The sequence below is a fragment of the Aristolochia californica genome, unplaced genomic scaffold (assembly GCF_029961685.1).
Source record: "Aristolochia californica isolate CCGP_79_NKW_82.1479 unplaced genomic scaffold, dmAriCali1.0.hap1 SCAF_7, whole genome shotgun sequence".
Taxonomy (NCBI): Eukaryota; Viridiplantae; Streptophyta; class Magnoliopsida; order Piperales; family Aristolochiaceae; genus Aristolochia; species Aristolochia californica.
The window spans coordinates 1,634,862-1,659,231 of NW_027182268.1; the positions used below are offsets into that span (position 1 = coordinate 1,634,862).

General features: G+C 36.4%; 1 protein-coding gene across 2 annotated transcripts; it reads right to left on the reverse strand.

Annotated features, from left to right (window-relative positions):
* Positions 1 to 3,735: 3,735 nt before the first annotated feature.
* Positions 3,736 to 24,005, reverse strand: LOC137936662 (carbon catabolite repressor protein 4 homolog 1-like). Of its 2 annotated transcripts, none has more exons than XM_068781477.1 (12): positions 23,299 to 24,005; positions 17,567 to 18,290; positions 17,133 to 17,219; positions 16,937 to 17,020; positions 14,006 to 14,092; positions 13,733 to 13,819; positions 5,724 to 5,777; positions 5,553 to 5,644; positions 5,354 to 5,468; positions 5,117 to 5,267; positions 4,840 to 4,993; positions 3,736 to 4,050 (listed from the first exon to the last, which is right to left on the reverse strand). In XM_068781477.1, exons 1-11 carry the CDS (start codon positions 23,454 to 23,456, stop codon positions 4,848 to 4,850), a joined length of 1,785 nt encoding a protein of 594 aa, XP_068637578.1. In that variant the 5' UTR covers positions 23,457 to 24,005; the 3' UTR covers positions 3,736 to 4,050; positions 4,840 to 4,847. The 2 variants fall into 2 exon arrangements, with proteins under 2 accessions (XP_068637578.1, XP_068637577.1); XM_068781476.1 differs by having other exon boundaries at positions 17,567 to 18,329; positions 23,299 to 24,004.
* Between the last annotated feature and the right edge of the window lie 365 nt (positions 24,006 to 24,370).

Below are 24,370 nucleotides of genomic sequence, written 5' to 3' on the forward strand. Positions count from 1 at the left end.
ACCAATGAACAAATTACACACGTAAGCAAAGCCTGCTGAAAAGTTACAAAACTGAAGGAAGCTCATTTGCCCTCTCTTTCCCCTTTCTCTCTCTTGACTAAAGGTGTTGTTAAGTTGAGGAGCCTAATTAATGCCTTATGCTGAATCAGTACACGGATCGACCTTTGCAGTAAGGTCGTCGTGGAGGTTGGAAAGGGGGCGGGGAGCCCCTGAAAGGTCCACGATATATTGAATGTTGTTTCATTAAGGGCAGCTTGGGGATTTCACTCTTGTATTGTGGTTGCCCTAGTTTTTTTTTTTATATTTGGGGGCACCGCTATTAGGGTTTATCATTAGATGAGAATCATCAATTACGTCTGAGAAAGGTTAGAGAAAAATACGAATGTGTGTGATTTCTCTTGTAAACTACTTCATTATAGTGAGATACTACAGCGATAGAACACGAGACATAGTCTCACCTTGAGACTTGTGTTTTCGTGTTTGATTATTTCTTCTTATGCGATTATTATTGTTCTCGTTACTGTTGAATTATGACATCTAATTCCTAGCAGTGCTCGCGCCGAGCATGAAGTTGTTCTGGCTTTAGAGTTGAGACCAGAGGTGCTTGCTTGCTTGCAGACCTATTGGTAAGTGAACAAACCTGTGAATTCTCGCAGCAAACGTTCTCGAAGTCTTTGGTCCAGTGAAAGCCTTCATTCAAAGAATAGGTATAAGCAGAACCTACTGAAAAGTAGATGATCATATGTGTTCTTTAGCTTCTGATAAAACCTAAGAAATAAGTTTCATATCAACAAACGAATTAAGAGATAATAAAATTTATCTACTATAACAAATATTTTGGGTGTTCTACTACAATTATTCCTTGTTCAAATAGATGAAGTAAAGCTAGAAACTCCAAAATATAGAAAGCTACTCGATATTGCAACTAACCATATGTAATTTTATATATAGTTTATTTGACATGTATTATATGCAAAATTTTATATATAGTTTATTTGACATGTATTATATGCAAAAATTTATATATAGTTTATTTGACATGTATTTTATGCAAAATTTTATATATAGTTTATTGGGCTTGAGGTTGGGTTCGGCTCGAGCTCGAATTCGAAATATTTAAATCAAACCCAGCTTAAACATAGGCATATTCGAGTTCAGCTTGACTCAAAACCACCCTTACCACCATACAAACAGATCGTTTGCCCAAACAAAACAAAAAAGAATCATGTTTACAAGAGAAAAAAGTAAACCAACCCAGAAAAAAGTAAGAAGAGTAAAATGGGTAAAAAAAATTATTAAATGAAGTGTCAAAGGCTAAAGGAGTGAGCATATATTGAAAAAGGAGCAAAAGATATTGTCCCTATTCATGGATTTGAAGCCATCAAGGAGCAAGATCCAAATCCTAAGAAGAATGAAAATAAATAAGGATTTGAACCCCAAGTGTTAGGAGTCAAAGCCTTAAGGCAAGCAGAAAAAGAAAAGGAGCCAAACCCTAGTTACAAAAACTTTTGGAATTAAAAGTGGATTCAACTTTGGTACTGAGGAAGAAGGACACTATAGCAGTTGAACCCATGGGTGGATTCAAATCCATTTGGGTATAAATTGTTTGACCAATTGTATAATCATGTTGATCTCCATTATTTTGATGATAACAAAATGGATAGTTTGAAAGTATGCTACTAACGATGTTATCGTTGTATTTTAGACACATGCCTTCCAGCACAAATATTATGAAGTTTATGGCAAAAACTTAAGACAAAAGAACAATCGATCAAGTTGCCAAGTTAAGACCTGAAGAAAAAAACACATTGAAGATTGTTGCTATTGAGAAAAACTTACACGAAAAATAAGAACGAAGACTTAAAAACTAGAGTCAAAGTCAAATAGAAAATCTCAAAAACTCTAGCTATGTAAAGTAGATAATAGTCAAACTTCTATTCTTAAACACATTTATGTTATGGAGCTTTACCGCATGAAACATTTCAAAACCATGATTTAATTGAACACGTATAAATGTTTTACAGTAGTAAATCCCTTACATTAGCCTATATCATGTTTATATGTCAAAATAGTACATAAGCTTATGGTGTGATCGATCAACCTACATGGCCTAGATTGATCATCTAGAATATAGTTTGGCATGACTTATAAAGCATGATGGATCATTGATTCAAACATGATGGATCATTGATTCAAGCATGCTTGATCATACAAAATATTGTTAGGAAAATGTTATAAAGCATGAGCAATCATCTTTTGTTCCATAGTCAATCATATAGAACTCTAGATAGACAATTTTATAAAGCATGATCGATCAATTGAATTGAGTTCATCGACACGACAAAAAAATTGACTTCTGCCAACAAAAAATTCACTAGCATAAATACAAAATTCATTGGCAAAACTTCTATCAACGAAAAATTCTCTAACAACTTTTGCTAGATAGTTTCCATTACAAAGACTTCTGCTAGTGAAATTAGAAATTTGTTGGGACAGATTTCTAATTTCACTAACAGAGATCTCTCTTAGTGAACTTTCCAACAAATTTGGAATTTCGATCAAAATGCCACTTATTAATCGATGGTATGATCAATCAATATATTTCCGTTAGGTCTGACATTTTAAGTTGATCGATGAATATACATGGTATGATCGATGAATACACATGGTATGATTGATCAATCAGAATTCTAACTGGTAGTGCATAACAAGTATAATCGATCAATGATATGTTATGATTGATCATGTTTTAATGTCCCCAGTTGGCAAAGTTTTGTATGATCAACCAGTCTTGTGGGTTGATCAATCAATTAACATGAATTTGCTTTGCCTGGACATTATTGATCGATATGTTCAATTGGGTTTATTGATCATGCGTTATACCACAGTTTGGCTATGTTTTGGATGATTGATCATGCTTTATATTTCTAACATGTGCACTTATGGCTTATCGATCATTGGCAGATGTTCATTGATCATTCCAGTGTCAGTTCACTATGTGAATATTTGGTCTTATTCTAAACTCTCCCTTTTAAACTCTATTTATAGATGTTAAAAATACCAATATTTTAATCATACCTACCCTAGTAAAAATAAAGAAGAGACAAAAAATATAAACTAATTACATTAATAACACCAATATATTCATATTTTCTAACACATTTTATTTTTACAAGAAGTCCATATTTTTATAGAAGAGCATCTTTTATCTCCAAATTGTCTCAGATCACTTAAAAGGATCCCTCCCGTAGGTGACTACTTAAAAGGAAATTTTAGTGCATCTATCTTAACCTGCTATTTTGGGTGTTATTGATTAGAAAAAACCGACGGCCCAGCATGTTTACCTAACTCCAGGAGTAGATATCATTGCTAGAAACAGTGATGGACAAGCCCTTCATTACATGGAACCCTCTTAAAGCAAATCATCACCGCGCTGAGCTTCATGCTTTACATTCATGTTTAAAAACTCAAACATGTACACTTCTCAGACTTCGGAGCGTTCCCTGAAAACAAATAAACAAAGCAAACTCGACAAACAAATTTCCTCGTGTTTGTAAGTGAGCAAAGGCCGAGTTTTGGATCACCTAATGCTATTGATTCTGTTCAGGGTGTAACCTGTTTTGTAAATATGTACTCTCGTGTTTATAAAGTGCCAGAAAGTCCGAAAGGGGCACTTCTAAAAAATGGTTAATCTGAACAAATATCCACACCAGCCAAATTTACCTGTAGCTGCAGTTATGATTATCTCCCGCATTCATGGCCACCTCCCCTTTCAGAAACAGGTTAAAATACAAATAGTTGGGTAGACCAGTTTTTCTCTTTCTTCTGGATAAACTCGTTCAACCTTTCCAATGAAGCATAAAGACCAAAAGCTTTTAAAAGCCATTTTTTCATATATCATCTATAAGACAGGCGTAGCAAAATACAAGAAGCCTGAAAGGGGCGTCGGGGAAGAATATACAGGGAGCAAGATCTGCTCCTCCCCAGTTCGATGGGCTGATCTTCATCCATCAGATTACCTCAAACAGCTGACCAAGTCCAACTGGAGACCTGCCAAAAGGATGGAAAAAGAAAAGGAGTACATAATCACGGGGCAGTAATAGAATATATGTAGTGATGCAATTGAAAACATTAGCTACCATGATGACAAAACACTTCATTCAAAGATTACTGGACCAGCACTAAATCAGATAGTGGCATCAACAACTGCATCCTGAGACACTAATTCAAAACTATGAAGATTTCAGGTCTTATTTCTATTTTTGTGCAAAGTAGAGGAGTATATACCAATAAAAGAAATGCAATAATGAAATGAGATTGGCTAATCTCCAGTTCTCCTGAGGAAGAAAAAGATAGAGAAAAACATACATACAACAGATTATTGAGGTTGAAAGTATTAGCATGGCAAAGCCCACAATGACCATAGTCAAAACAACTTTAGATGAAAAGTTTGAGTAGTTAAAAGCTTCAATGGCTAATTAGAAGTTTTGAAGTTCTGAAAACACCTCTATAAGCTACTCCCAGTTGTCTAAAAGATCAATGGCTAAGCAACAATTTGAAGGAAATTTGTCTTATGGCCAATTTCAGAAAGCCAATGCACGCCAATGAAGTGCTTCATATGGCCAATGCACGATAGATATCAAATTTCTGGACTCGATACTGATAAGGCAGCTTTTGCTTCAAGATTTTCATTGAAAATGAAAAGAAATGTGATATTAGATCAACAATACTAATTTCCAACAGACGAATGCTATTCTCATTCCATAAACTGCAACAAACTTATTGGTAAAAATAGCCCCTCATATACAGCATAAAACACCAAAAATGCCTCGTATGTACCCTTCCTGTTAACGTCTTGTTCTTGGCTTGCACCGAAACTCTGCCAGAAGAGCAGTATGATCCGACGACCACTCTGGAGATGGAAGTGCAGTATCTTTGCGCAAGCTATCTTCATCCAAGAGCTCTAGCAATGACTCCACAGTCAATGAATCCGCTGGATCAACAGCTCAAACATACAACACATCAATACATTCCAACAACAAGCAAAAGGCTTTAAAACAACAATTAAAGAGACAAAAGCACTGGGAAGGGAATATTCCCTGTGAAGAATCTTTACCAGTGTAAAAGATGTAGTCTAAAGTTCCAATAAAATCTCGTGTGCAGTGTGTAAATAATGGTTCATTAGTCGTGGTGTCCATTCTCCTCCGTTGTTGCTCCAAACTAATTCCACCTCCAACAGTCCTTGCAAAGGATGAGTAAGCACTAACCTGTAATTTGTTTAAAAGAATCATGTAATGATTGTGGAAAACAATCAAAAGATTCAAGGAAAAAGAATTCTGTATTTCTTTATTACCAGTGGAAGCTGATGCATCAACTTGCTTGGAGGACGTAAAATACCTAGTGGGTCCACTGCCAAGTCTGAATGCATTTGATCAACCTTGCCCATTGCAAGAAGTGCATGAGGGGCACTGAACAATTCCAATTCACTCAGCATAAAGAAGAGATCATTTAACAAAATGAAGTATTAGAACAAAAGGAAAAATGATGCATACCTTCCAGGAACTGAATTAAAATCCCCACATACCAACATGGGAATGTCCGCACTAGCAGCTATTTTCTCTAATCCTTTTAAAAGAGTATGTACCTAAAAAAAGGACTTCACAATAATAGATATGACACTAAAATTATTGAGGCAAGCAGAAGAAAAATGCTAAGATGAGAACCTGCCAGAGCTTAACATCCTTCAAATCATGGTGGACATTTACATGTGTGTTTGCCTGCAAAAAGAGTATCACAAGAAACATGTTGTCATGCAGTCATTTCAAGACAGTTCACATGGAGTGCTGCACGCAACATTTATGAACATAAAGGTGCATTTTTCACAGAACCTAGAATAACTCAATAAACCAATGCCACAACATTTTTAAAAAATGAAACCAGTAACTGCCATGTAGAAGGAAATAGACAGTTTCAAATTGTAAAGAGCATAACTACTGGAAATTCAAAAACTTTAAAATGATTAATCCAACATAGCACAAATATTGTAGATTTTTTATCAAATAGTTAATCATAAACACATCCCAATACCCCACAACTCTGTGAGACTCAAACTGAAGATTTCAATTAACAAACATTACACGTGACCATTGAACCAAATATTCGATCTTCAAGTGTTGTGAAATTACACATCTTTCCTCATCAGTCAAACTCTTAAGTAGCAATGCAGATTCAGTCTCTGCTAATATGGGGGCTTTCCAGCCTGTGGTCTTGCATGAAGTCTTACCAGGGTTTGGGGTCTGCTGTGTATGTAATCAACATCTCCCCCTCCCTCACAGATAAAATGATGTACAGGTGAAAAAATACACTTACTAAAAAAGTAAGAAATTACATCTATAATTAAGCCTATAGCCCACCAGTTTAAAATAGGAAAATGTACCTGACATGGAGCCCAATTAAATCCCGCCTTTACTGCAAACCCACTTTTTAACAGGGTTATTCATGTCTTAACATGGACTTAGATAATAGGCTCCACATTAAAGCGTCATCCTTAACTGTCATGGTCTGGTCATACATATGATTTTCGACCACTTAACACACCACAAAAAAAAGCAGTCCAGGTCAACAAATGGACTTACTGGTTTTATATGAGACTGATCGAGTAGGTCCAGATGCACAGTCACATACTAGACAAGTAGCCCCAAAAGCCAATGGTATGAAAGGGAATGACTTTCTCATCCGTTTTCTTTTCCCTATGTCCTAGTTAGGGTGTACATGTGCCAACAGGCAACCATAGTAAAGAATGGCTCAAGGAAAATTACGTTTGACCAAAATTTTCTGGTATTTATACTGCTTTTGGGAGATGGAAAAATTTTCAGCTTGATTTCTCTAGCCCTTCTGTTAAGTTGGGTCCAAGGCCCATCCCAAAATAACTAACCAACTTAAGAAGTTTTTTTCCCAACTAATAAACTCAAGATCTTTGTACTCACTAATCCATGTGGGACTATCCCTTAACAGTCCCCCTCACGTGTAGGCCCTCTTTTGTGGCTCTACAAGTGGATAATTTAGGTGTAGGCCCTCTTTTGTGGCTCTACAGATGGATAATTTTAGGTGTAGGCCCTCTTTTGTGGCTCTACAAGTGGATAATTTAGGTGTAAGCTCACATATGAATACCTACTCTGATACCATGTTAAATTGGATCCAAGGCCCATCCCAAAATGACTAACCAACTTAGGAAACCTCTTTCCCAACTAATAAACTCAAGATCTTTGTACTTACTAATCTATGTGGGACTACTCCTTAACACATTCCAAATCTTTAAAATGAATAGGAAATGAATTTCCATTGTTCAATAAGAAAGCATGGGAAAAATAAACTAAGAAGCATTCATGTAGTCCTCAACCACTCACCTTTTACCTCCACCTTTTTTTTGTTTCCAGTGTAGGCACAAACACTACAATTGATTTTCCTATTGTTTCCTATGGTGGCACAAACACAAAAAAATCGGGCAAAGAAATTTTGCCAATAGGAAAAAATTCCAAAGATAATTTAAGCAAAAGAAAAATAATCTATCTATCGTTTTGTCACTAAGGCGGCACAAATGAACCCCTAGAGTAAACAACAGACATAGATAGCAATGAGTTGAATGTCATGAAATTTCGAAGAAAAAAAAAGGGAGTGTCTCATTATTAATGAGCCTCCCCATTTTTCTTGGGGGTGGAAGGGGTAACTTTCCGAATAAAGACCCATACAAGAACAAGAAAGAGATAAAGAGCAAAGGAGAAGGAGGAAACAAAACTAAATGGAAGATGACAGATTGAGGGACCAAAAGTACAGTATTTATCTATCAAGAGTTTCATACAAATCCTCGATCTTGCAACTAACCAATGAAAGAGATGACCAAGAAGTAATAATATCAGCATACATTCTTCAAAAATTCATATCACTTAACAAAGACAATGGAACATACACTCAAATGGCTACACTGCAAACATAACAGTAGAGAGAGAACTAATATTAATCTAAAAATGACACAAGTAATCCTAGTGTCTTCATTTATCAAACAGCCAATTTGCTAACACGGTCTTCATTTATCCTGTGAAACAGATTTTTGTCACCAAAAAAAAAGTTTTAATCAGAGATTTAAGAGCAAGAACACCATGTAGAGATTCAAAACCTTATCCCACTTTACATTTAATGCTTTCGAGCTCTTTTCCAAGCATTTCTCATCAATTCTTTCATGTCAATTCTTTCCAAGTGTTAGATAAACTGCATAACCACTTACAACCATGTCTAAATATGAAAGATTTTTCTTCTAGATAAGTTGGAAAAGGATTGTCCTATTTTCAGAGGAAGAATGTGTTGGACATGTTGAAGGAGTATGGATTATTAGGTGCTCGTTTTGTAGAGACATCCAAGGAAGTCAGTCATGGCATTTATGATGATCGATGCCCTGAACTTAGGGACACGACCCAATATAGACATCTAGTTGGGAAGTTACTTTATGCTACTGTTACAAGGCTAAATATTGCCTTTGCACTAGGAGTGATAAGTTGATTCATGGAGTTCCCACGCAAAATACATTTAGAGGCTGCCATAGAATTTTGATGTATCTAAAAAGAACTCCAGGAAAGATGTTGTGGTACAAGCCTCACGCAAAGTTGATGTTATGAATGATTACACTGGATCTAACTCAGATTAGAAGGCCTACAACTAAAGATTGTTGTTTTATTGAAGGTAATTTAGTTAGTTGGAAGAGTAAGAAACAGTGCAATAGCTAGATCAAGTGCAGAAGTCAAGTTTGGAGACATGGCACATACAGTAAGAGAATTCTTGTAGGTAAAATTAGTTCTTGTTGAGATGGAGCTTCAAGTCCACAAGCCTATGGTCATGAAATGTAATAATGGCTATACTTATCGCTTATAATTTGGTATTCCATGAGGACAAAACACTGAAGTTGATTGTCATTTCATTCGAGATGTCGTCGTGTAAGGGAAAATAGTTACACCTTATGTAAAACTGGGAGACATTTACTCTAGCCCTTGGGAAACATGAGCATATGATATTTTATAACAAGTTGGGACTATTTATGCACCAGCTTGAGGGAAAGTGTTAAAAAATGTGATTAGGGGTATTTTGATAATTCTGCCCCAGTGCTATCTACCTCAATGGCCAGATAGCAATAAAGAAAGCTAGTCTATAAATCTAGCCTATTTTCTTTTTATTTTATGACTTTACATTTACTGTATTATGGGCACATGTATTAGGGGCATCCTTGTCATTTCTCACCATTTTTCACTTAAATGATATAAATACTGTCAGGGGTCCCCCATACAGGACCCTTCTTGCACGTTTTGTCAAACTAATCCAGAAACTGCCACCCATGTCCTCCTCCATTGCCATTTTGCACAAACAGTTTGGTCCAACCTTCTAAACAAAATCGGAATTGATTATTGTGTGCCCCAAAGTTTACCTTCAATGATCCTCTCCATCACAAACACTCATCTCCCAAAACTTGGAAAATTGCTAATCTCCAATTGTGTGGGCCACATCTCTTGGGCCCTCTGGAAAGAAAGAAACAATCGAAAATTTCAATTCAAATCCTCCCCCAATGAGGTAATTGTTGACAATATTGTTAGTCAGGTCTCTGCTTAGCTATTGACCCAGAAGGAATTTACCCATCTCAGTAATTCTGACTTTAAAGGTAATTGGAGGTTGATCGCCGAGATGACTGCCCCCCCCCCCCCCCCCCCCCCAAACTATCGGGCCACTACAAGCTGAATTTTGATGGTAGTATCATTGGCTGCCCAAGTCCAACTGGTTTCGGAGGAGTTATTCATGATGATAAAAACCATCTTCTCTACACTTTTGTAGGGCCTTTGGGGATCTCTGATTCTAACACTACATAACTCAACGGATTACTTCAAGGACTCATAGTCTTCCAAGAACAGCTCGTTGGACCCCTCATCATTGAAGGGGACTCTAAGGTTGTCATCGATTGGTGTGCAAAAAGAATTCGCCCTCCCTGGAGACATTGGGACATTTATTTCGAAATTTGTAACATAATTTGTCGTCTAAATTGTACATTTACTCTCCCCTAGATCTGCCAATCATTTGGCAGACTTACACGCCAAACGGGGATCTTCCCTCCAACACCTTGTTGTGGAGGTCGGCCCACCCCAATAGGTTGTATTTTTCTCTCTGATTTATTAAATATTCACACACTTTCCTTCAAAAAAAATATTGTTAGGGGTCAAATTTAACCTCTAATGAGAGCAACCTCCCTCATGCTGCTTTTTCATCTTCTTCTACGTTTCTTTTTATCTTTATTCTCCTTTATTACTCAAAAAATACTATGATACCCTACATTCTTAGTCCAAAAGTGACTTTGAAGTGCTTCCTTATAACCTAGATACCCTGCAAGTAACTGCCAAAAAATGACAATATTATCAATGAACAGTATCAAAACGACAACATGTGTGTCCCTCTAAAGAAAAAATACTAAATGGTCAGAATGACTGACACAAAAATCCAAACAACATCACTACTTTGCTGAACTTATCAAACAAAATTATAGGGCTTTATTTTAAGCTACAGATAACCTTCTTCAACCTTGAATACTTTCTCAGTCTCCCCCTAACCAACAGACTCAAGAGGTTGATCCATGTATACCTCCTCTTCGAAAGTATCAAATAAAAGGACATTTTTCATCTAAGTAACAAGAGGCACACTAACATTAATTAAGATTTTAACATAACTCAATCTAGCTACTGGAGAGAAGTCTCAAAATAACCTACTCCATAGGTTTTGGGTATATACCCCTAGCAACTAACCTGGCTTTATATCCCTCCATCCCATCAAGATGTACTTTATACTATAGACCCACCAACAATCTCTGTACCATCTGGTGCATCACATAGTATCCATGTCTACCTTAACATCAGTGTTTGCATCCCCTCATCCATTTTTTGTTTTAATTTAGGCACATCATGGCCCCCCCATAGAGACAGTTTTTGGCAATGAAGAAGCAAAGGATTTATTGTACAGATAACTGATCAAAAGATACAAAGTTTGATAATGGATGTTGAGTAAAAGAATGTACTCTTTCTTGAGATCAATAGGGGGATCAAGGTCAGGTGGAATAGAACCCACAGCCAAAGGTGATGAAGGTGGAGGAGCTGCATCTATTAGACTTGTCTTCTTTTTCCACTTGTTGCTCATAAAGAGAATATGCACCTCACTAATAGGAACTTGAAGAGGAACAAATTGGCTATGAGGATTAACCACTAGATGAGACACCTCACGAAAATAATGGAGTATCCTCAAATAACTTCGCATCAACCAAAACATACATCTTTATCGAAAGAAGATCACAACACTTGTACCTCTCTAAGACATAAGTACCCTAAGAAAACATGTGACTGATCTAGGAGAGAGCTTGTTTATAGAGGGACCAAAGGAATGTACAAAACACAACCAAGACATAATGAAGCATTATAAACAACCCAATGTCTGGTCTGAGAATAAGAAGAGAAATTTAATAGTTCAAACAACCCCCCCACAAAAAAAAACCTCTGGGAACATTCACAAGAAAAAGGTACTGATCACCTCAAGTAAGTGACATTTTTCTGTTCAGTTGCCTCATTTTGCTAAAGGGTAGGAAGAAACACACTCACAAACTTCAGTAAACCAATTATGCACATATTAATCAAGACCATTGTCAAAATGCAAAAACACCAACTGGGTCTTTATTTCATTACAAAAGTTTTCAAACATATCAAATTCAGGCCTGTCTCGCATAAGATAGCCCCCACCTCAACCTACTACAATCATCAACAAATGACACAATTACCCATAAAAAAATGGATTAGGTACCCTGCATGGGCCTTATACATCAAAAAGAAGTATATCAAAGGGAGCAGCACAATGATGATCACAAGAAGAGGAAAAGGAAAAGATGATTCAAACAATGTTAACAAAATCCCTGACCCCCTCAGATAAAATGGTGAGATGAGGGCATCAAGTGGAGAAGAATCGAGAAGATAGAGAAAGAGAGAGAGAGAGAGAGAGTTAAAGGTCAGTTTCAACATCCCTTCTCACATAAGTAAAATATGAGTAAACTACAGAATTGTCCCTCTCTAGTACATCTGGATTATCTTATCTCTAAGTACATAAAGGAGAAAGTTAATAATATAAAAAGTCACATTCTCTTCAAAAAAAAAAAATTAATATAAAAAGTCACATAAACACCATAGTTATGAGAGAGCATATTACCAAACTACCTTTTAAGTAAACAAACAAAACACTTCTTTACAATACATCTCAACAAAAAGTACTGAAAATGGAAAAATGGATGAAAGAAAACAGCCAGTAATCAGAAGCCTCTTCACAATCAAAGTCTTTCACTATCATAAAAAAATAGCTCTCATCCACAAATGGAGCATATTTCTAGTATTAAACTGTAAGAGACCAATCTGCATCGAGATATCAGTATTTGCCCAAAGAACCATGAACCGGGGTGGATTTCAAGGATTTGCCCCAGAAATGGCTGGAAATTGAACAACCATCAACATGAAGCCAGGGGATAATCCACAAACAAGATCTCAACATCGATGTACCCACACTTATAATACATACATACAAAGGCCTAGATGACAAATGATAATGTGTTTTACTTAGGCATGCATATGAGACAATTTAGTACAACTTTACCTAGTACAATAAGGCAATGAAGTATGCAAGAAAGAAAAAAACGAAAGAAAGAAAGAAGAAAGCAGCAGCAAAAGAAGAAGAAGAAGAAGAAGAAATTTAGAAGCTTTATTTTTTTTTGGAGAAAAAATTTTAGAAGTTCTTCCTCCGTTTTTGTACATAGATGTGCCTATGAAATCCAAGAGAGCTTCCAAGTAAGAATCTTTTTAAGATTCATAAATGTTACAGATGAGTTATCACTTGCAAAAGGCATATAAAGCTATAAACTTCAACAGCAAATGCAGACTTTCCCAAAAAAACAATTTTACGCAGGATAATTAAAAGAACAAATTGTAACTTGTCCTGGAAAAACTACCAGATTACAACCTCAAGAAAAGAAAACTTCTTTGCTTGAAATCTTCTTCACAGTGACCAAGTCTTGCTTAAACCTTATTATGCCTTGACTATTGGTTACACACAAGACCCCACTCAAATACTCCAAGCACCAATGGGGCATGAACCAAGACCTGACATCAAAAAAAGCCCATGTGGCCATTCAGCCAAAGGGAAAACGTGATAGAACCATTGTGGGCATTTAGAGGCTCAATCCTAATAACTGAAAGACCCATTTCTAATGGAACATAAATGAAACCACAAATTTGCATCCTACACCATGAAGTGGGGGTGATGTAAAGGGAAATTCAAATTGTTACTGGTGAATACAGAAACGTTACCAATTTGCAACATGCAGCAATGTTTTTTGAAATGCAGCAATTAATAAGAGAAAGTTTTAAATTCAACAATTAGGTGAGCTGATATGTGCCCAGTCCTTAAATGGCTTTTTTTCATATATTTCACTTTTCAGGGCTGCAAAACTCTGCTTACATCTTTAGTCCTGGCCCAATCTTACCCTTCTCCTAACAATATTTTATCGATAGATGCGCATGCTGGCATATAGTCTTTTTCCACTTACACAGGCACATAGGAAACCTAATTCTCTAAATTCTTTAAAATGCTGTGGAAAGAGTAACAAAGGGTGCTTTCTTACCACACATAAAAGTTGGCGCTTTCCAGGAGTATCAGCTCCATGGTTACTGAATTTTGCTTCCAAGACAGCAATTAGAGCAACATTATCCTAGAGGACCATCAAGGCCAAAAGAACCATTAGCCAAAATAATAATAATAATAATAATAATAATAATAATAATAATAATATAAAAAGAAGAAGAAGAAATAAATAAAAATAACAAATAAAAAAATCTAAAGTTAGAAATCAAGTTTTTTTTTGAAACACAAACAAATGAAGGTAATGAAACCGCACCTTAAGCAACCGATTTAGAGCAGTTTTCTTTTGAGCAGTTGGAACCACTGCCTCAGTTAAAGACTGTGCAGCTTTATTAAACTCGACCTGTATTATCAGAAAAAAGATTTCTTAGCAAAAAAGGAAGACAACAGCATAGTGCATGCCCCAAAGCTACAAAAAGGTAGCTTACTAAAGCCCATAAAAGACAAAATATAACTAAAACAAAATAGGTGTATTTTGAGTTAATGAGTGACGATAATAGTGAGATAATACTTTCTCAAAAAAAAAAAAAAGAGCTAAATACATGAGGTTTAGTAAGAGAATGACTGTTAAGTTGGGTCCAAAGTCCATCCCAAAATGACTAGCCAACTTAGGGAACCTCTTTCCCAGCTAATAAACTCTAGATCTTTTTACTCACTAATCCATGTGGGACTATTCCTTAACACTCCCCCTCACGTGTAGGCCTTCTTTTTGTCGCTCTACAAGTGGATAATTTAGGTGGCTCTCTTTTGTGGCTCTACAAGTGGCCCTCTTTTGTGGCTCTACAAGTAGACAGTTCACATGTAAGCCCTTTTTTATGGCTCTACAAGTAGATAGTTTAGGTGTAAGTCCTCTTCTGTGGCTCTAAAAGTGGATAATTTTAGGTGTAGGCCCACATATGAGTACCTATTCCGATAACATGTGAAGTTGGGTCAAAGGCCCATCCCAAAATGTCTAGCCAACTAAGGAAACCTCTTTTTCAACTAATAAACTCAACATATTTGTTCTCACTAATCCATGTGGGACTATTCCTTAACACCCCACCTCACGTGTAGGCCCTTTGGGCTCTTACATGTGGATAATTTAGGTGGAGGCCCACATACGAGTACCTGCTCTGATACCATGTGAAGTTGGGTCCAAGGCCTATCTGGGCTCTGACAAAACCAATGAGCGATGATAATAGTGCCAAATGGGAATTTTCCTTATTCTGCCTAATTTTGATGAAACAAATAATTCGAACTATGTGCTTTGAGTTAGTTCAAAACTGATTCATGCCTCTGCAATGCTGACTATTAGGATAGTACCCTGACTAATCAAATAGTCCAGTTATTCAAAATGCAGAACAAAACTGCTAAAGAACAAGACTATTCAAATAGTATATCAAGTATATGAATATTCCAGTATTGTCAGAACTCAAACCATTCAAACAAGCCCTCTACCATTTGAACACTCAATCAAGCAAATAGTAGAAGAGGTCAAACCATTTGAACAGTCCCCCAAGTATTCAAATGGTGGACTCGACAAAAAAGTGGAAGACAAGGCCGTTCGAATGGCGGACTCAACAGCAAGTTGGAACAACAAGGTCATTCAAATAGTCCCTCAAGCATTCAAACAATGCATTCAACAGAGAGCTAGAAAAAATAAAGGACCATTCGAGTATTCAAATAGTGCATTAACAGACTTAAAATTTCAAGCCTATTCAAATAAAAGTTTTCCAGCATTTGAACAAAAAGTGTTCCATGCAAGAGACTGTTTGAAGAGTGCCAAAACTGTTCGACCAGTGCTGGCCAAATAGTTGCTGAAATTGATTTCAAGCTTTGATTTCCACAACCTAAGTCTCCAAATCATATAAGTGACCTACTATTGTGTACAGCAGCTCAAACTGCGGATTTTACATATTTATTTGCAAATTTAGTCAAGGATTTACTGTATTTTGCAAAAAAAGAGAAAATATCCCTCTTCCAAGCCAAACAACTCTACTTTGGAACGTTAAAATTTCTTCCATTTTAAGAAATTTTTCCACAATTCAAATAGAACCAAATGCTATAGTGACAAGGAAGTCTCCCAAAGCTCTCTTATACTTTTAAATCATCAATGGAAATCAGATTATCAATTCAAAGCTCACTCCCTCTTTGATTTCATGAAAGTCAAGTATACAAATGCTTCATTTCAATTTTAGATTCTCTTAGCTTGAATTCATAATGCACTTGACATTCTTTGATTGTCAAATCATTTTGCATAGTCTGTGAGCTTTAATTTTTAAATCCATTATTCAATTGAGCTGTTTTTACAAGAGCCTTTATTTTGAAAACATTGCCAAAGTTATCAAAAAGTGCTCCAAAGTTTCAAATCAATTCAATTTTCCTTTGAGCTGCTTCTCACTTTTGAAGGCACATGATGTCTAGGTGTACATGATTTATTCATAATTGTCATATTAGCCAAATCATCAAGAGGAATTTAGTGTGTTTACTCTGTAAAAGCAAGTCACCCTTGAATTTGTACTTCAAAAGCTTTGCATCCGTCTCACAATCCTTGCAAACTTTTGTGGTTGTTGTTGAGGGGTGTGTGTATTGTAGTGAGTTGTGTACTCACCAAGTGATAGATATTTGTTACCTACAGCTGCAACTTTGGTGGCCTATGTTGTAATTGGCTTTTGTAGCCAAGTTGCTGTAATTTGGCCTCTGTGGCCTCAACTTGTAACTGCCATTACGCAAATTTGACTAATTGGATTCAACTCCAAGATTTGGAAAAAACTTGGCAGTGGACTAAACCCTTGTGACTTTTTTGTGATTGAACTAATTTACTCATTTCCGCACTTGGCATTGATTTCAAAATTGTGTATCAGAATTTACAAGGATTTGAACAAATTTCAAAATTATGAATTTGAGTGTACAAACCCATTCCCTCCCCCCCAAGTTTGTACCTTTGGGACCCAAAAATTACTTATACCTATAACCCCAGTTCCTTTCAATTCAATAGCACATTCGGTTGCTAGTTCTCTTTATGCTCCATTAAATAACGCAGACATACGGAGAATTGCAGTCCTTATAAATCCTTTTGATTAGCACAATTTTTAATTTCTCTTTACACTCCAGTAGATAACCCAAACTCTCTAGACAATTCTATGACAAGGTTAAGAATTAAGCAACTCAACAAGAATCATACAGAATGTATTTAATTGACCCACACCTCATATTTCTTGACATGGGAAAACCTGTCTCTGCGAAAGAAAGTTGCACAACCATCAATTGCATGAGCATTTCCACTGTAAACCTGCATATAATGGAATGACTTTAGCAAACCTGTACAGCATGAAATGACTTTAGCTTGGAGACATGAAACAAAAATAACTGAGGAAACCAGAAGTTCAAAGATTATCCACAACCTCAGCAGTTTTTTTCTTGTAGAGAGCTTGATAACCATGTTTATCCAATTCAGGAGCAAAAAAATCTTCAAAGTGGTCACTTTGAACCTGAAAGGACAAACAATTACCTCTTTCAGTTTGAAAAGGCAATTTGAAACAAGAAGAACAAAATAGGTATTATCAATACAAGCACAAAGTCCAGATTCCAGTTAGAATAGTTCAACAAGTGAATCAACACTCAAACTATTACATAAATCATTAAAGCATGTTCATATGGCCACCACATAGGATCGAATAAGGGGCTCACAGTTGGCGAACAATAACTTAATGCTCTATTAGTTTTTTCTCAGATATGACAAACTAATCCAGTATTCTCATATAATCAAATCTGCACATCGATCTTATCCATTTAGAAAGTTGTTGATGAAATTAAGCACAAATTTGCAATTATGTACCTCTTGAAAGCAGAGAATATCAGCATGATAGCCAACAATTTCTCTCAATAAGTTCTGCCTACGGTAAGGCCACGAAAGAGCCCAAGATGGACAGTAGCTGTAAAATTCACTTGACGCATCAGCATCAGATAGAATATTGTATGACAGCACACTGAAGGTCCCTGATGAAGCAGCCCGACCATCCGAATCCAAATGCCCAATCAAATCAACTCCATTCACTGGAATCATGTAACGTGGACTGGGAGAGGGTGCCGGAATAACTCGGGATGTAAAAATTGTGTTTGGGGTTCCCACTGGAATTCGTGTTTCAGTATCCACTGCCACACACTCAAACTTTAAAACATGACCAATATCATCGGCAGTAGGAGTATATGTTTTAGACCGGCCAACTTCGAACCAGGTTTCGCCATTGCTGCTCCTCTCTGTGACAGCTGTAGGATACAAGGGAGTAGCAGACCCATTATTCAAACTCGGGCTCTGCCCTACAGTTGGCGCAGAACTAGAATTTAGACTTCCAGATCCAGAACTACCAAAACGGCCAAATAACTCTTCCTCCTCAGCTCCATTTTCATGTACAGCGCTAGCAGCACGATCGTGTAGAACCCTGTGATGCTGCCATGCATCTGAGAAACATCTAGGAGAGCAGTGATAACTCTTGGCAACCGGTAGTTTGGCCTTTACACATCCTAGACACTGCAAGGTTGCTTGTTCAGATGGGTGTACACTGCATACAGCAACTTTTTTGTCACTTTGAATACGATACCTACAACAAATTGTAAAGGGAGAAATAGATGTGAATAAGGGAACAAGTTTTTGCATCTACAGATTGAAAAGATAGATGCAGAAGAAGTAAACAAAGGAGAGGTATATGCATGCAGGACTGGATAATTATCGAAAGATGGGATCTACCAATAAGGTAGACAACATCAGTAACCCAGAAAAGAGAGTCAATTAACAATGGAAACATTTTGGTCCTTTTCTTTAGACTGGCTATTACTCAACTTTTACCTTCCTAGAACCCAACACTCACATCACTACACCACCAAGCACCCACCAGTTAAAATGGAAGTGAAGACTTTCTACTCCCACATAGTTTCTAGACTCTTTGTTGCTCTCATTCTTCACAAATGCAAACAAAATCAGAAATAAACAAAGCCAGTTCGAAAATTGAAAAAAGCAACTTCCATCCAATTAAACAAATACACCAAACAAATTCAAAATTAAATATTCCACTAATTTGGAACCTTGTTTCAACCCAACCAAGTGAATGATTCTTACAGCAGCCAGAAAACATAAAATAGAAATCTCCCAGTCTGATAAAACAGAAGAAGAGTGGTAAACGGAAGGCAAAATGAAAAAAGGGAAACCAAAGGCAGAATAAGAAGGCAAGAAAATTAATGATAATGAGCTAGAGAGACGAAGAGACGCCTAAGAGAGGACGAACGTTTGACAATGTAACATTGACACCATTTGACTTATAAATATAAAGAGCATGTGTTTACTACATTTACTTCTATTATATTGGCAGTCTATCAAGTGGCTAGCACACATCTTCAATCTGCATTCTACTAGATAGCATCTTCAGTGGATTACTAAACTTATAAATATAAAGGAGAGTTTGTAGGATAATCCATATACATTTGTATCTAACATAAACAAAGGTAACACTTAATATGCCACTAGCATCAGCTGATCATTGCACTGTCTTTAGGAAACTTTTTTTAGAAAGGTAATATTTCATTTCAAAGCCAAAAGGCGACAGACAAAACATATAATGATCACCAAATATAAATATCTTATCTAAAAAGTAATTATATAAGTCTTTTTTACAGTTCAAATTTCTTAATGGCGTCCACACATTGAAAGCATTCATTTTCTATCCTTCACCTCCATTTTTATTACTTTTCGGTATATTTCATCACTTCCATCATCATCGACATTGTTCTCACCATAATGCTCACCCCCATTCCTTCAACATCACCATCCTCACCCTCATCCATCCCTCATCCCATCAACATCATCACACCCACCCCCACCCCACCTCCATCCTCATTATCATCACAAACAACAACAAAAACATATCATGCTCATCAATGACAATGACAATGACAACAACACGAACAATATCGTTGTCATCATCATCATTATCATTATCAATGGTTTCTAGCAGCCGTGTTGCTCGCACATTAGATCTTTCTCTTACATTCTAATCTATCACCTCTTACTACATCAGGTTGATCTTCTGTAACTATTTCCTCAGCACTTTCATCCACGTCATTATGTGAAAACTAACAGAAGTTATTAATGAATGCTAGATTAAGTATACAGTGCATTACTGGAAAGATATAATGGCACAATTTAGAAAGTTATAAATTAATAAAGCCATCAAACCCGGACATTTTAAAGTCAATGCTATTCTTCCAGAATTAACCCAAAAGCCAAAATTTTGATAACTTAACATCTGTTAATGCCCAAGAAAATATCTTTAAACAATTAACTAGTCATATCCCTTGTAGAGAGAATTAATTTACATTTATTTCTGGACCCCACATTGCTCAACCCTACAAGAATCCAGTTCCAACATCATGACACAAAGAGAATGATGATAACAATGACAATGAAGATGATGATGATATTAATAACTAAAGAAGTTCATAAAAATGACAGTTTTGTAACCATAATACATTTTTCTGCTACAAGGATTAAATCCTCCTCTTCGAACCAACTACATTCTCTACTTTATAAAGGAAACAATTTCATTTTAAGTGAAAGCAACTTTTCATCTCTGTGTGTAACTGGCCAAACAAGTAAAGTTGGATCTAAGCAGATAATTGGGAGAAAACTTCAACATCTAGAAAAAAACTACAGTAGGTTGAGCTCCAAAAACGATGGTATTCCTAAGATCACCATAAGCTGATCATATATCCAGTCTATGTATATAAATGAAGAGAAAAAGAAACAGAAAGAGTGGGAGAAAGAGAGAGAGACAGAGAGACAGAGAGAGAGAGAGAATTTGAAGCATTCAATTCGCCTCTTGCAGTTAATGATGGTTATCTCAATAAATGGTTCATCGAAACAATTTCATTTTAAGTGAAAGCAACTTTTCATCTCTGTGTGTAACTGGCCAAACAAGTAAAGTTGGATCTAAGGAGATAATTGGGAGAAAACTTCAACATCTAGAAAAAAAACTACAGTAGGTTGAGCGCCAAAAAGGATGGTATTCCTAAGATCACCATAAGCTGATCATATATCCAGTCTATGTATATAAATGAAGAGAAAAAGAAACAGAAAAAGTGGGAGAAAGAGAGAGAGAGAGAGAGAGAGAGTTTCAAGCATTCAATTCGCCTCTTGCAGTTAATGATGGTTATCTCAATAAATGGTTCATCGAAACAATTTCATTTTAAGTGAAAGCAACTTTTCATCTCTGTGTGTAACTGGCCAAACAAGTAAAGTTGGATCTAAGCAGATAATTGGGAGAAAACTTCAACATCTAGAAAAAAACTACAGTAGGTTGAGCTCCAAAAAGGACGGTATTCCTAAGATCACCATAAGCTGATCATATATCCAGTCTATGTATATAAATGAAGAGAAAAAGAAACAGAAAGAGTGGGAGAAAGAGAGAGAGAGAGAGAGAGAGTTTGAAGCATTCAATTCGCCTCTTGCAGTTAATGATGGTTATCTCAATAAATGGTTCATCCAAATGCTCTTACAATTATCCTTTACTTTAGGCATGTTTAGGGTTAGCATCATTACATTGTACATCAATCAATAATCTTAGAAAACCATGAAAAGACAAGATTACAAGAAAAGTCATGGATGTGTGGCTTGGGTTTGCCACAATGGTCACATGGCAGGAGTTTCAAATGCATGGTCTTGAGCTCAAGTCTCGCTAGCGGTTCTAGGTGAAGTGTGCGAGTGATATCAACATTCAAGATAAAAATGAAAAGAAAAGACAGTCATGGTTTACTCAAATGTACTCAAATCCTAACACATCAGAAAATTATAAGCCTATCAAGAAAATTCACAGAATTGCAGAAAACACCAATGAAACCATTAAAAGAAGCAATAGAAAAAAATAAACAACAAAGAAAGAAACACCTATATACATAGGAAATTTACACAAAAGCATGGATACATTTACAGATACAGTTCTAGATTTTGGACACTTCCATCATGCAACTATCAGCCTAAACATGAGTGAAGGTGAATTGACAGAGCACTCTGCTATCGATATGGGAATGAATTATCAACATATTTTTAACTCTAAAGATGGCAGAAAATGCACGTAGTCATTACGCCCTAAATATCTTCAACCTTTACCCAATTTAGGGAAGTTGACAAGTAATTCACACAACAAATAGTACTCATGAATTGCTCATATAAGCAGTGAAGCTCTTTTGCAAACTACAATAAGTTTTTCAAAAAGGCAAGTCTGGCTGTGTATAAAAATTTGAAAATATAAAGAAAGAGGAGCCTAGCTTAGAGTACTCCTGGCCAGTAGGCCATTCCAGGCCCATGAAGCAAATAGATCATGCAAAATAAATTTTGGTAGCCAATTTTCTAGCAATGGTTAAAAAAAACATCATAGCAGTAGGTATACAGCCACCAAGAGTAACCATTAATTACTGAGCAAATGCCTCCACTTCTTGGTATGATGCGGCATCCACACTTGGCTGCAAACTACAGCTCCAAACTTGCACTGGCTTCACATTTTTTAGCCCTTTTAGTAGTTAGACTCAAGATACTTTATTCCCTTATTTCCCCTATCATCTCAAGTTTATAATTTTCATAAAATTACCTGGCCTCCTTGGAACCAGTCCATGGCTACACCCTACAACATAAAGAATGTCTATGTAAAGTTGTAATAGTTTAAAGGCCACTAGTAATCTAGCTAACTGTATTCCTCATCTAAGAGGTCCTCCCAAAAAAATAACAAATAAATAAAGATTATTTTGAATATAGTTTGCTGGGCCCAGCTTAGTGAGACATGTTAATCTCGCTTTCATAGATGTAAGTACCTCTCAAGAAAGCAACATCATGACAACTAACCATAAATCCATGTCAAGAAAATATCTGCCAAATGGTCAAAAGGACTGCAACAAGAGCATGCTGCAGATAATATTTAATTACAAAGCTACTGAACCCCCCACATGAACTTCTTTGACAAGTGCATTAGGTAATCAGTAGCAAGATGGCATTTTTTTAACTGTCTTCAGACAATTCAATTTTCAGAAAGTACATAATGTTTATCAACTCAATACTGTTTTTCCAACTAATGCTTTTGCTCAGCGACAAAATTTTGTTGACCAAGTTTGAAGTCCTAACAAGACCTATACCAGAGAGAACAATTAACAGTAATACGAGAACCCAAAAGAAATCAAAATTAAGTGAAATAGTAAAAAAACAAAAGTTTGATGGAAAAAAAAGTTAATAATGTGAAGTAAATTATAACTAACCATCGTCTGAAAATTATCAATTACAAAGTAAAACCAAAATAGAGTGATAAAACAGCTAGAGATTTAGTAAAAAGAAAAAAAAAATGGGAGAGAGTGGATTAGAAACAAAATCATTCCAAAAATATAACATAAAGAAGTGCTAGATAAGAAAAGCTAAAACTTTTAGCAACAACAAAGCCAATGCGGAGCAGAACTAAAACAAGAACTGCAGCGCCTGATATCAGTGACCAGAAATAATATTTCAAATGAGACAAAGTATTAAAGATTAAAGCTCACCACTTGTATCTTAGATAGTAGCCATCGAGTGGAGCTGACTCGGGAACATCTTCTGTGGTGATGGAACTATCTGGACGTCGTAAAAGCACGTAAGGCGTAAGCTCACAGCCTACGATTGGAATGTCGGAGGGTAGATGCACCCTGAGGACGGTCAGCATGCTTTCTCAGACAAGGATGTTAACCCAAATTCGTACTCGCACTGTAATTCTGAACCAAAGCAAAGCCTTTCTGAATCCTCCTTCTTTGTTACGATGCCGATTTGGATGCGGGAACCAGGCGGATCCGCCATCACCTTTCCTCGAAATCCGCCAGCGTTGATCAATTAAACTTAAACCTATAAAATCAAAACCTCTTTCAAGTCCACATAAAAGCTAATAAAATCGGCGGGCTCCACTCTCCTCCTCGGCGACTGCCGAACACCAAGATGGCTACAATTCCAACAAATAGAAAAAGTGGAAGCGTCGGAAAGACAGAGATTTGGACCTTGGGGTGAGCTGCGATCGTCGAAATAGAATCAGAAGAGGAGACAGTAAAACAATTTTAAAATAAAAATAAGAAAACAAACGATTGCTAGGGTTTTACAGGGACAGAGAGAGAGAGAGAGAGAGAGGGAACTCAGCCGGGGGAATTCAACGAAAAAACAAAAGAAAAAGAAAAAAGCAGGATAGATAGAGAAGATAAAAATGCTTTCTTTCGAACCCTCCTACTCCTGGGCGAAGACCTGCCATTAGCTTTCCGCGGGGCTCCTTTACTGAGGGTAAAACTTAAAAAATGCCTAATTTTATATGATTAGACGCACTTTTGTCACAGCTGTATATGTACGAATCTGTACACTTAGTATTTTAGATTTTGGTAAATCCCAACACCTGATACTCTCTGTTCAATCACCAATTTCAATAGTCTTTTTTTTCAAATTTTCAAGTACAAAATTTCGATGTACTTTTTTATATTGATCTAGAGGTATGCGCCAAAATTCCAAAATTTTGACTCTGACATCATCTATGCACTTATTGATGTCGACCATAGTGTAGGTTCCAATGGACTTTATCTTTTGAACTTGATCCCTTATTGG

What these genes read in the sequence shown, in the direction of transcription:
- LOC137936662 (XM_068781476.1), bottom strand. Translation starts at nt 23,456, where the DNA reads ATGCTGACCGTCCTCAGGGTGCATCTACCCTCCGACATTCCAATCGTA. An exon ending in CTCTAAATCGGTTGCTTAAG is followed by an intron (nt 13,820 to 14,005) that starts GTGCGGTTTCAT and finishes ATGGTCCTCTAG; the next exon opens with GATAATGTTGCTCTAATTGC. An exon ending in AGACTACATCTTTTACACTG is followed by an intron (nt 4,994 to 5,116) that starts GTAAAGATTCTT and finishes CTGTTGATCCAG; the next exon opens with CGGATTCATTGACTGTGGAG.